Source organism: Lampetra fluviatilis, chromosome 33, assembly GCF_964198595.1.
Source record: "Lampetra fluviatilis chromosome 33, kcLamFluv1.1, whole genome shotgun sequence".
Lineage (NCBI taxonomy): Eukaryota > Metazoa > Chordata > Hyperoartia > Petromyzontiformes > Petromyzontidae > Lampetra > Lampetra fluviatilis.
In genome coordinates this window covers 12,040,956-12,054,214 of record NC_136307.1, presented here as the reverse complement: position 1 = coordinate 12,054,214, position 13,259 = coordinate 12,040,956, and the positions used below count along the sequence as shown (strand labels likewise).

The following is a 13,259-nucleotide window of genomic DNA, read 5'->3' as shown; positions in this document are numbered from 1 at the left end:
CCGAGGTTTCCCTGTGCCAAAAATAAAGTCTCCCCCCATCAGCACCCATCGGCTCGAGTTCCCCATCTGTAGGCGACTCGCCCCACCAGCGCCCCCTTTCCACCTACCAGGCTGCTGACCCTTGGGCAGGCAACACAGCCAGCAGCATCTCAAGATTGCCAGGTCTACAAAGTACTGTAACGCGAAGGGACACGCAGGGTAACCCCTGTGCACATAACCACAGCCCTTGCAGCCGCTACACGTGGCGCTACATTGTTCTGCTCAAAGGAGCAATGAGGTGACGGTCACCTCCCGTTTACAGCTCAATTTAAAATTCCTCATTCCCATGTGAGTAAAGTCTCTCCATTGGATAAACACCGTTGGCTTTCTCCCCAGTGTTGCTTATTTTATCCCAGAGGGATGTTGGGCCGACTCAACCCCAAAATCAGGATTTGAACTAACCTTCAGATTGTGAGCCACTCGCTCCAGCGCCGAGAAACCAATGAACAGAACTGACACATTTAGGCATAAACCGAGTAATGCGCGTGCATTTTTATTAAAAAAACATCCAAGGAAATTTAAAGCAGCACCAAAATGACATTAACTGTGCAGCCAACGTTTACAAAAAACATAACTTTAATTCACTGCATGCAGTATACCGTGGCTTGTTCTGCACAGGGAGGGGAGTTTTGTCACCATACCCACACACTCCCAGCAGCTGTCTGCACACCGAACATTTACAGTGGAATAGCAGCCTATGGAATAAGCACAGAACTACATCGAAGCATTAACAGTATACAGAAATCAACACACCCCTGTGGAACAATTAATCAGGACACGGCACTTCGTTCATCACACTGCTCCACTTGTAAATACCCTCCTCCCATCACACTTCATCGCTTTTCCCACACTCTTGTAAGAATCTTGCTCAATTTCGGGAAAATCTGTTCACTCTGATCCATGACAACTTTGAAAGCAAGTGCTGTTTGTTGCTGTGACCACTTTGCGTTTTGGGCTTGTGGAGCCATGCTCACTCAGCATGTGGGTTAAAACAAAAGACACTGGAGGCCTTTACAGCGGTCCAGTCTTCATACTTGTGAAAGCTTTCAAATTGTTATGAATGTGCAGAGCCCGAGGGTCACAACGAATAACATCGTGTGATGGAGAACAGGGCGGGGGGAGGGGGGGGCTTCCTCCTCTAGTCGACTTCCTCCATGCGCGACACGTCCTCGTCGTCGCCCTCCAGGGGTGGAAGGTCGTCTGCGGGAGCGGCAGGGATGTCTTCAATTGTCGTCGACTCATCGTCATCGATGCCTGCCACACACACACAAGCTCCACTTAACACTCCACATCCAACAACCCCACCTCACTGGGGAGAGATGTAATGTGTCAACTAGTGTGGCCTACGCAGCGGCTGTTATCAGGTCTCGGGACCGTAGTTGCACTCGCAGGATGGTCAGGATGGACAGTCTACACCATTACATCACCGACACAAGACGACCATTTTAATAATTGCCTCACCCGACCCACCTCATTTTGACACAAAATAGAAGTGGTGGCAAGGAGAAAAAAAATTAACAAGCAGACAGCACGCCTCCTTCGCATAGCTAATAGTGTAATTATTGTGTTATGTACAATATACACAAACTAGTACCCCAAAAGAGTCTATCATGTATTATGGATAGTACCCATATTATAAACATCATGTATTATGGATAGTACCCATATTATACTGGTAGGAACGAAGTGGACCAGATTAATGTGTCCGTCCGTCCGACTGTCCGTCCGTGTATCAACATCGCCCCCTACTGCAAACACTTGGCATGACCCTGTCCGACAAGATGGCCGCCCGCTCCCCCTGCGATGTCAACTAAACAAGATGGCTGCTGCTTCCGGCGCCTCACGGCGAAACTTTAAACTTCGCTTCAAAATTACTTTACTGAAACGCAGCACGTTTTTAAAAAAATTACTTTACTGAAACGCAGCACATTTTTTTAACAGAGACAAGAAACATTTATTAACACAGAGACGAGATACATTTAATCGCCTTATTTGTGCACGAAAAGCGCGGCTTCGCGAGGCCTACTGCAGAGGCTTCGCGAGGCCTAGTGCAGAAGGCTTCGCTAAGTCTACTGCAGAGAAGGCTTCGCGAGGCCTAGTGCAGTAGGCTTCGCGAGGCCTAGTGCGGCAGGCTTCGCGAGGCCTAGTGCAGAAGGTGGTGGTGGGGGGTGGTGGGGTGGTGGTAGTGGGTGGTGGTGGGGGGTGGTGGTGGGGGGTGGTGGTGGGGGGTGGTGGTGGGGGGTGGTGGTGGGGGGTGGTGAGGGCTGGTGGGAGGGGTGGTGTTGAGGGTGGTGTTGGGGGGTCTTTAAATCTCACAGCGTTTCTTGTCAAAACAAACACTTTTAATTAACGTTACACTAGAATACAGTAATTTTTTCTTTAACTCCTCTATACCCGGTCGATATCCCTGTACCGGTACTAAGTATTATTCCTACCAGCCCACCCCGCAGGGTCCTGTTAAACATAAACATCTCAGCAGCATTGGTTCAAGCAAACCTGGCTCTGCTGATGGGACAATGATAGTCAAAACTGGTCCAGAATTTGCTCGTGAAGTACCAAATGCTGCTGAAATTACACTCAGAGAATCCTGTGTGTGTACATGGAGAGAAACGGGAATGAGGCCAATTGTCTTTTTATTTTGTTGCCCATTTAACGGTGGGGAATTGCAAGTTGACTGCGGGAGGGAATCGACGCGAGGCCTACCAAGTCCCAGCTTGATCATGCGGTAGATGCGGCTCGCATGCGTCTGTGGGTCCTCGAGCGTAAAGCCGGACGAGAGCAGCGCCGTCTCAAACAGCAGGATGACCAGGTCCTTCACCGACTTGTCGTTCTTGTCCACCTCCACCTTCTGACGCAGGGTCTCCACGATGGGGTGGTCGTGGTTGAGCTCCAGGTGCTTCTTGGCAGCCATGTAGCCCATGGTGGAGGAGTCTCGCAAGGCCTGTGCCTTCATGATGCGCTCCATGTTGGCCGTCCAGCCGTAGGTGCTGGTCACGATGCAGCACGGAGAGGAGACCAGCCGATTTGACAGGGTCACCTGCACGGCACAGAAGGGAACGCGCATTAACAATGAGCATGGTGGACAAGCGCCGCTGTATTTACGCAGGAAAAAAGTGAGCAGACCCCTCGTGGAAATCATCCAAGCGTCACGTGGATTTTTCTTTACAGCAGCCGAGCACAGGCCCCAAATACGTCAAGCGGCCAGCAACATACAGTACTATCAGTACTATCAAAGTTGTAATAGGCAAGAGTGTGGCATGTGTCTTGAAGTGAGGAAGGTTATGGGGGCTTGGAAAAGGAAACAATGGGGAGGGTATTTCAAAGAAGCGCAGTGTGAGGGGAAGACGCAGAAAGTGTTTTTACAGAAACTGGGATTGGTCCAAGTGTAGATGAGGCGAAACATTGGGTGCAGGAATCAGGGGCAAGTTGATGGGAACAGTAAACCATGGTCGTAGCGATATAAGAGTGATAAGGAGGGGACTGACTATCGTTGAATAAGTGACTGGATGGAGTGCTGCATCAACCATAAACCGACTCTACATTGAATTATAACAAGCACAGCGAGGTAGGAACTGGGTGCCGCAGTGTTGAGACGTTAATCAACTACCTCGCCTGGTATACAGGTCGTGGGTTCGATCCCAGTCCTGACACCTGGATATTTGGAGTTTGCATGTTCTCCCCCCGTGGTCACATGGATATTTCTCCAGGTCCTCCGGTTTTTCCCCCCACATTTAGAAACATGCATTGAGAGTATATAGCTGCTAGAAATTTCCACATGATAAGCCACTTCGTTGGGCTATCATTTGTGGCCAGGTCGCTTCTAAGAGCTGCATAGCTCAGTGGGCCTTGCCTGGCAAGCTAAAAATAATTTTGTTTCAGTTTGGGGGTGACTTCCCACCCCAGACAGGTTCACATCACAAGTCCTGCCGAGTGCTCACCTTCTCCACCTTCTTCTCGAGGATCTCCTTGACCACCTTGCAGAGATTCTCAAACTTGGCCTTGGCCTCCTCCTGCCTCTTTTTCTCTTCCTCATCTTCCGGAAGCTCCATGCCCTCCTTGGTGACGGAGACAAGGGTCTTCCCGTCGAACTCCTTCAGCTGCTGCACGCAGTACTCATCGATGGGCTCCACCATGTACACCACCTCCAGGCCACGCTTGCGCACGCGCTCCACGAACGCAGAGTTAGCCACTTGCTCTTTTGACTCGCCTGCGAGCGAAATCGCGATTCACAAATTAGCCTCCCGGCACCACGGCCTCGTCTAACGGTTTGGCAATTCCCTACTCAAATGAGCATCGCGACGGTGCTCATCTCCCGTTAACAGTCCCATGCCAGTGGTAGACATTCCAAATTAATTTGGCGAAGACTAATCCAAAGGACAACCACTGTTAACAACCACAAAGTGGAATGCAATTTATAGACCGAGGGATGATTAACAGTCTACAAAGCTTCACAATTAGATTACTTGTAGTCTACACTTATTAAGTTCAATACTTGGGGAACGTTCTTAGCCAGGAAGTGCTAGCAGGCTGTGTGAAGAGCATGTGTCGTGCAGCGGTATGTGTGTGGTGCCATGGAGTGTGTCGTGGCGCGTGTGGTGCTGTTGTTGGCACGTGCGTGTCTGCCCCCCGCACCGGTGATGTAGTAGATGTGCTTCTGATTTTCCTTCATGCGAGACACGTAGTCCTTCAGCGAGCACATGTCCTCGCCCGACATGGACGTATGGTAGCGGAGCAGCTCCGCCAGCTTCTTCCGGTTCTGAGAGTCCTCGTGGATTCCCAGCTGTGGGGAAACAACGATCAGAGGCAGAGCGCGACAGGGTCAGATTTCCCCCTGACAAACCACGGGAAAAGCTCGAATCGCAAAATCTTCGAATCCACACCACTGCAAGATATTCGGCAAATGGTGAGAGCATCCACCTTGAGGTTTTTGGAGAACTGCTCATAGAACTTCTTGTAGTTATCTTTATCCTCAGCGAGCCCCGCGAACAGCTCCATGGACTTCTTGACGATGTTCTTGCGGATCACCTTGAGGATTTTGCTTTGCTGCAGCATCTCACGCGAGATGTTGAGGGGAAGGTCCTCGGAGTCCACCACTCCCTTCATGAAGTCTACACCCGGTGAACATTGACGGCTTTAGTATTTATCACTGTAACAACTCTAGAGAACCATTGAATAGAAGTGCTTTAAGGGAGAAAAAATGACATTGTTTACGAGTTGCTCTCAAGCCTACATACTTACTAAGATGCTCCGGGATGAGGTCTTCACAATTGTCCATGATGAAGACACGTCGAACGTACAGCTTGATGTTGTTTTTCTTCTTCTTGTTTTCAAAGAGGTCGAAGGGCGCCCGCCGGGGGACGAAGAGCAGTGCCCGGAATTCCAGCTGCCCCTCCACCGAGAAGTGCTGTAGCACAAACACGCCATGTGCAATAACCATTCAGTGTACATTCTGTATTTGCGCATTTCCTGTGGCGCATGGCCATCATCACGAAGGCACCTTTTCGAATCTGCAGTCGCTTCACAGTTGGGTGGAGGAGGGGGGGAGCAATGTTGCCACGTGTTGTCCCAATTCAGCAACGTTGCAGTTTAACGTTACAAATGTAGTGAATTTGGACTATGATGCCACAACACAAATTACGTCACACAATCTCTGAACCGTACATCGAGGCAGATATAGCATATTTTTACGGTTAATACACCCCGCAGTTATAACCAGGCCGGCCTCTTAACAAGTGAACAACAAACCTCTGCAACAAGCAGTGAACATGCAACCCTCTGGGCTGCATCATCGCACAAGTCAACAGATGGGCAACACATGCCAGGCCACATATGGCAGCCACAGCAGCCAGGAGGCCCTGGGGCTCGTCACCTCCAGTGTGTCCAGAGACAACGGCGGCACCACGCTCACCTTCACGGCAAGATGGTCCTCCCAGTCGTTGGTGAGGCTCTTGTAGAACTCGCCGTACTCCTCCGCCGTGATGTCGTCTGGGTTGCGCGTCCACAGCGGCTTTGTCTTGTTCAGCTCCTCCTTGTCCGTGTACTTCTCCTTGATCTTCTTCTTTTTCTTCTTCTTGTCCGAGTCCTTGGCCTTGTCCTCCTCCTCATCGGAGCCTACGTCTTCGATTTTGGGAGTGTCGTCGTCAGACCTCTCTTCCTTGGGTTTATCAGAAGCCGCCTCCTCCTTATCCTCCTCGTCATCGCTCACCTCCTTGTCGCGTTCTTTCTCCACCTGCAACAGACGGATTACCCAAACTTCAGACGACATACGATGGATGGAGGTTGCTCACTAAAATAGCGATGAAACAAACAGACTGCGGTCCGAGTTGGCCGAATGTACGAAACGCAGCACGTTACTCACGTAAAGCGTGATGGGGTAGCCGATGAACTGGGAGTGCTTCTTGACAATGTCCTTGATTGACCTCTCCTCCAGGTACTCAGTCTGGTCCTCCTTCATGTGGAGCACGATCTTGGTGCCACGACCGAGAGGCTCCCCTGCACCGCATAATCGCAGCCACTTGAGATTAGCAATCTCATCACCCGGCGGCGGGGTGTGCTGGGCGTGCGGCATGGCGAGAGCCACGCGTGCTCCACCGGGAGCTCAAACCCACCGTCGTTGTCGGGCCTCACGGTAAACGAGCCGCCGGCCGAAGACTCCCACACGTACTGCTCGTCGTCGTTGTGCTTGGTGACGACGGTGACGCGCTCGGCCACCAGGTAGGCAGAATAGAAGCCCACGCCGAACTGGCCGATCATCGAGATGTCGGCGCCCGCCTGCAGGGCCTCCATGAAGGCTTTGGTGCCCGACTTGGCGATGGTGCCCAGGTTGTTGACGAGGTCGGCCTTGGTCATGCCGATGCCCTTGTCGATGAGTGTGAGTGTGCGGTCGATCTTATTGGGGACGATGTCGATCTTGAGCTCCTTGCCAGTGTCCAGCTTGCTGGGGTCAGTGAGGCTCTCGTAGCGGATCTTGTCCAGCGCCTGGGCAGACGGGGGACCGCACAGTGATGTTTACAATGCCAGGGCAACAGCAGATCGACATATGCTACCACGCCCGCGACCATCACATTCACGTCTCGACCAATTACTGCATCTATGACTAAGCGGCAGGGTGGCGGCAGTGGCAACACATGTGCCTCACAGCAAAAAGGGCCTGGGTTTTATTCCTGACTGGAGTGTATACTCTCTCCCCCTACTTTTCATGGGCTTCCTCAGGTTTGCTCAGGTTTCCTCCCATAGCGAACAATACTTTGGTATGTACCGTATTTTCCCGCATATAGCCTGCATACGCATATAACCCGCAGACGCATATACCCCGCAAAAATAGCATTTTGTGTAAAAAAAAAAATCAGATAGCCCGCACCTCCATATACCCCCCGCATGCATTCATATATTTAACGTCGTTACCGCACCTTAATTCCATTATATTAATACGAAGTCTACATTTGTAATACATTCCACTATCAATTGTTAATAATAAAATCATAACGTGCACAAAGAAAACTAACCGGAAACGAGTGAACTTTAAACAGTAAATAAGTAAGAAAAGTAAATATCCAATAAATAAGATAAGTACAGTTTTAGCACTGGTAGATTGCACTCTGCGCAGATAATAGCAGCACTACGGTAACTCCATAGCCCCCCCACCTCTCTCTCCTCCCAGCTGCCCCACCCCCAACCCTCCCTCTCTCTCCCCCCAGCTGCCCCACCCCCCAAACCCCCACCTCTCCCTCCCCCCAGCTGCCCCACCCCCCAAACCCCCACCTCTCCCTCCCCCCAGCTGCCCCACCCCCCAACCCCCCACCTCTCCCTCCCTCCAGCTGCCCCAGCCCCCCACCTCTCCCTCTCCCCAGCTGCCCCACCACCCAAACCCCCACCTCTCCCTCCCCCCAGCTGCCCCACCCCCCAACCCCCACCTCTCTCTCCCCCCAACCCCCCACCTCTCCCTTCCCCCAGTTGCTAACCACCCACCTCTCCCTCCCCCCAGCTGCCCCACCCCCCACCTCTCTCTCCCCCCAGCTGCCCCACCCTCAACCCCCACCTCTCCCTCCCCCCAGCTGCCCCACCCAACCCCCCACCTCTCCCTCCCCCCAGCTGCCCCACCCAACCCCCCACCTCTCCCTCCCCCCAGCTGCCCCACCCAACCCCCCACCTCTCCCTCCCCCCAGCTGCCCCACCCAACCCCCCACCTCTCCCTCCCCCCAGCTGCCCCCAACCCCCCACCTCTCCCTCCCCCCAGCTGCCCCAGCCCCCAACCCTCCCTTCTCCCCAGCTGCCCCACCCCCCAACCCCCCACCTCTCCCTCCCCCCAGCTGCCCCAGCCCCCCACCTCTCCCTCCCCCCAGGTGCCCCACCCCCCAACCCCCACCTCTTGCTCCTCCCAGCTGCCCCACCCCCCCAACCCCCCACCTCTCCCTCCCCCCAGCTGCCCCACCCCCCAACCCCCACCCCTCGCTCCTCCCAGCTCTCCTGTCGCCGGTAAACAGTGCGCGCACTTCAAACATTGTCGTTTAATTGTACAAACAATTCATTTAAAACGTGATAACATGTGCAATTTTAGTGTGAGTGGTTTATTCAACAGTACTTTAGTCAAAGGTAAGTGTTGCATAGTGGATAGTCCTACCATGAAAAAATGTAACGAGTTATGCCATGTCACACGTGTCAAATATTTTTGGGATAGTCCGCACCTCCATATACCCTGCAGGGTCTTGTTTTGTTTGTAAAAAGTGGTCTACCCCGCGGGTTATATGCGGGAAAATACGGTAACTTGGTAAATAATACCTCGATAAGCAAAGTTTCGATATACGAACTTTCAGTATAACTTTGGATTTATCACCATTAATGGAAAAAAAAAATTCACTGAAATGTCAAACAGTTTTATGAGCATTGAGATCGACTATAGAAATTGTGTCTACATTCGTCTCGGCCAATCAGCATGGAACAATACACGGTTACGGTGATATGGTGTTTGCTGGGCAATGTAACCTCATGACTGCACCGAAGACTACACTGGTTAGTGTGGATATACGATTCAGTACATTACACCGTTTCTTTTAATTATGCCAGTTTTTGTATTTTAATACTGCACAGAATAAAAGTTTCAATATAAATGATCTTGATACGAATGGGAAGTTATTGAATGTTTATTGTATGAAATGAGAACGCATCCTCATAGTACTAACATACAACTTTTGATATACAAACGGAGCTCCAGGAACGCATCAACTTCGTATATCGAGGTATTGGGCAAAAATATCCCAATGCTGGCTGAAAGAAAACCTGCAAATTACTCAATTGGGATCACACACACCCAGTAACATCGTCCCTGACCGCAAAAACTTCGCAGGACCCTCCTAAAAACGAGTCTTAGGACTCTTGAGGTAAACGAGCAGAGTAAATAAAATACATTGCAGAGATGTCTACTGCTGGATGAAGGCCTCCTTTCCACACTGTCAGTCGTGGAAGTGTATTGGCAAGCAGTCTACACAGCAGCAGTGGACATGGGGCCACTCCCAATGACAGCAGCAGCGTTAATCTAAAATCACAATTAGACCACAAGCGGCCCATACGATGGGATGTGTGATGGGGCGGGTGGGGGGGTCCTAGCACCCCCTCCACCTTAATGGCGTGGGGGGGGGGGCGTCGGGGGTGTGGAGCGGGGTATGTCCGTGTGTGTGTGGAGCGGGGTGTGCCTGTGTGTGAGGGTGTGGGGAGGGGGTTGTCTCGTGTGTGTATGTCTGTCTGTGTATGAGAAGCGAGGTGTGTCCGTGTGTGTGAGGGTATGTGGAGCCTGGTGTGTCCGTGTGTGGAGCGGGGTGTGTCCGTGTGTGTGTGTGAGGAGCGGGTGTGTCCGTGTGTGAGGGTGAGGAGCGGGGTGTGTCTGTGTGTGAGGGTGTGTGGAGCGGGGTGTGTCTGTGTGTGAGGGTGTGTGGAGCAGGTAGTGTCCGTGTGTGAGGGTGAGGAGCGGCGTGTGTGTGAGGGTGTGTGTGAGGAGCGGGGTGTGTCTGTGTGTGAGGGTGTGTGTGTGGAGCGGGGTGTGTCTGTGTGTGAGGGTGTGGAGCGGGGTGTGTCTGTGTGTGAGGGTGAGGAGCGGGGTGTGTCTGTGTGTGAGGGTGTGTGGAGCGGATAGTGTCCGTGTGTGAGGGTGTGAGGAGCGGGGTGTGTCTGTGTGTGAGGAGCGGGGTGTGTCTGTGTGTGAGGATGTGAAGAGCGGGGTGTCTGTGTGTGAGGGTGTGTGGAGCGGCGTGTCTGTGTGTGAGGGTGTGAGGAGCGGGGTGTGTCCGTGTGTGAGGGTGAGGAGCGGGGTGTGTCCGTGTGTGAGGGTGAGGAAAGGGGTGTGTCCGTGTGTGAGGGTGTGAGTGGGGTGTGTCTGTGTGTGAGGGTGTGTGGAGCGGGTGTGTCTGTGTGTGAGGGTGAGGAGCGGGGTGTGTCCGTGTGTGAGGGTGTGTGGAGCGGGTGTGTCTGTGTGTGAGGGTGTGAGTGGGGTGTGTCTGTGTGTGAGGGTGTGTGGAGCGGGTGTGTCTGTGTGTGAGGGTGTGGAGCGGGGTGTGTTCGTGTGTGAGGGTGTGAGTGGGGTGTGTTCGTGTGTGTACGGAGCGAGGTGTCTATCCGTGTTTGTGAGGAGCGGGGTGCGAGTGGTTCCGTACGTCGGAGCTGTTGGAGATGAGCTCGCGCAGGAAGATCTCCTTGTTGGAGTAGAAGGTGTTGATGATGAGGGACATGAGCTGGGCAATCTCCGCCTGGAAGGCGAAGGTCTCCGCCTCCTCGCCACTCCCCGCAGCCATGGGCTGCGTCGTCTCGGACACCTCGGGCATCTGTGGAGGCAGCGAGCGCAGGAGACGCGTGGGGGCACCCACTGAGCCACATAACCCCTATAGAGACACGGAGCCCCTATGGAGACACAGAGCCCGTATGGAGACACGGAGCCCCTATAGAGACACGGAACCCCTATAGAGACACGGAACCCCTATAGAGACACGGAACCCCTATAGAGACACGGAACCCCTATAGAGACACGGAACCCCTATGGAGACACGGAGCCCGTATGGAGACACGGAGCCCGTATGGAGACACGGAGCCCGTATGGAGACACGGAGCCCGTATGGAGACACGGAACCCCTATAGAGACACGGAGCCCCTATAGAGACACGGAGCCCCTATAGAAACACGGAGCCCCTATAGAGACACGGAACCCCTATAGAGACACGGAACCCGTATGGAGACACGGAGCCCGTATGGAGACACGGAGCCCGTATGGAGACACGGAGCCCCTATGGAGACACGGAGCCCCTATGGAGACACGGAACCCCTATGGAGACACGGAACCCCTATAGAGACACGGAGCCCCTATAGAGACACGGAACCCCTATGGAGACACGGATCCCCTATGGAGACACGGATCCCCTATGGAGACACGGATCCCCTATGGAGACACGGAGCCCCTATGGAAACAGAGTCCCTATGGAGACACGGAGCCCCTATAGAGACACAGAGCCCCTACAGACACATATCCCCTATAGAGACACGGAGCCCCTATAGAGACACAGATCCCCTATAGAGACACGGATCCCCTATAGAGACACGGATCCCCTATAGAGACAGATCCCCTATAGACACGGAGCCCCTATGGAGACACAAACCCCTATAGACACAGATCCCCTATAAAGACACGGAGCCCCTATGGAGACAGAGCCCCTATAGAGACACAGATCCCCTATATAAACACGGAGCCCCTATAGAGACACGGATCCCCTACGGAGACACAGATCCCCTATGGAGACACAGATCCCCTATAGAGACACGGAGCCCCTATAGAGACAGATCCCCTACAGAGACACAGAGGCCCTATAGAGACACAAAACCCCTATAGAGACACAGATCCCCTATAGAGACACATATCCCCTAGAGACACAGATCCCCTACAAAGACACAGATCCCCTACAAAGACACAGATCCCCTACAGAGACACAGATCCCCTACAGAGACACGGATCCCCTATGTAAACAGAGCCCCTATAGAGACACAGAGCCCCTACAGAGACACGGATCCCCTGTAGAGACACGGATCCCCTATAGAGACACGGGGCCCCTATGTAGACAACAGAGCCCCTATGGAGGCGGTGGAGAACCTTCCAGAATGTTCCCCCTCACGGGCGCCACCCGCTGACCGCTCCGCCTGCACCACCGCCCACCCACACGGCACCCCACGGCACCCTCCACCAAGGCGGCCTCGCTCGCCCTCTCGCGTCCCCCGCCAGTGGCGGGCGTCGGCCGGTGGTGTCGGGTCACCGCGGGGTCCGCCAGCAGCGCTCCAGGGTTGCTTCAACATTACACATCGAGCTACAGCAGCGGTCGTTACCTCGTATCGTTCTGCCGTAGCAGTCTGCAGTAGTCAAAGGAGTAGCGTGGTCTGCGTCTCGCTGCGGCTGCGTCAGACTTCTGTGTGAGCGAGGCGGCTCCTGCGCGCCGCTGTTTGTAGCAAGCGCGAAATTTCGAGAAGACGCGGGCGGGGGTCTCGCACGGCGTGCTCCGGTGATTGGTGGAAGTTTGGCGAAGCCCCGCCCTCTCGCGCGCGAGAATTATAGAAGCCCCGCCTCCTCGCTAGCGAGAATTATCAAAGCCCCGCCCCCTCGCGCTCGAGAATGATCAAAGCCCCGCCCCCTCGCTCTCGAGAATTCCCAAAGCCCCGCCCCCTCGCTCGAAAATTCTCAAAGCCCCGCCCCCTCGCTCTCGAGAATTCTCAAAGCCCCGCCCCCTCGCTCTCGAGAATTCTCAAAGCCCCGATCAACACGCCCGCGGCGCTTTCGTTTCCACGTGCTCATAGACGATCGTGGTATAACAGAAATACACAGATCATCGTGATATAACAGCAATGCTCATAGACTATCGTGGTGTATCACAGCAATGCCCATAGATGATCGTGGTATAACAGCAATTTCCATAGCTATCATGGTAACAGCAATGCCTATGGAATGTCATGGTAAAAGCATTGCCCATAGACTACTAAACGTGTAACGGCAAACAGAACTATTATATTTTACGGGCATTCTACTTTGTGCCCTTCGTTTGAATCCACCGCTGAGTTGGGTCTTGGCATCCCACTCAGCACTGCGCAGCCCGCGTCTCGCCGACAGTCTTTGCGTGTCATCGTGAGTCACTCCGCTACAGCGAACCCTAAGAACCCCGATCGAGGACGCATTCGAGAACTTCTAGAAGCAGCCGCAG

At 53.5% G+C, this 13,259-nt stretch overlaps 1 protein-coding gene across 2 annotated transcripts; it reads right to left on the bottom strand.

Annotated features, from left to right (window-relative positions):
* Positions 1-511: 511 nt before the first annotated feature.
* Positions 512-12,536, bottom strand: LOC144944086 (heat shock protein HSP 90-beta-like). Of its 2 annotated transcripts, none has more exons than XM_078872150.1 (11): positions 12,394-12,536; positions 10,683-10,850; positions 6,648-7,017; positions 6,398-6,531; positions 5,948-6,268; positions 5,278-5,443; positions 4,957-5,147; positions 4,672-4,819; positions 3,978-4,246; positions 2,743-3,076; positions 512-1,293 (listed from the first exon to the last, which is right to left on the bottom strand). In XM_078872150.1, the coding sequence occupies exons 2-11, from the start codon at positions 10,848-10,850 to the stop codon at positions 1,178-1,180; spliced, it is 2,217 nt and encodes a 738-aa protein (XP_078728276.1). In that variant the 5' UTR covers positions 12,394-12,536; the 3' UTR covers positions 512-1,177. The 2 variants fall into 2 exon arrangements, with proteins under 2 accessions (XP_078728276.1, XP_078728277.1); XM_078872151.1 differs by lacking the exon at positions 12,394-12,536 and adding an exon at positions 12,164-12,370.
* Positions 12,537-13,259: the final 723 nt, after the last annotated feature.

Bases quoted from the DNA above. Each gene is read 5' to 3' on its own strand.
- LOC144944086 (XM_078872150.1), bottom strand. From the start codon at position 10,850: ATGCCCGAGGTGTCCGAGACGACGCAGCCCATGGCTGCGGGGAGTGGC. The intron at 4,820-4,956 runs GTGGATGCTCTC...GTTTCCCCACAG, and splicing joins AGTTCTCCAAAAACCTCAAG to CTGGGAATCCACGAGGACTC. The intron at 1,294-2,742 runs GTAGGCCTCGCG...TGTGTGTGGCAG, and splicing joins CATGATCAAGCTGGGACTTG to GCATCGATGACGATGAGTCG.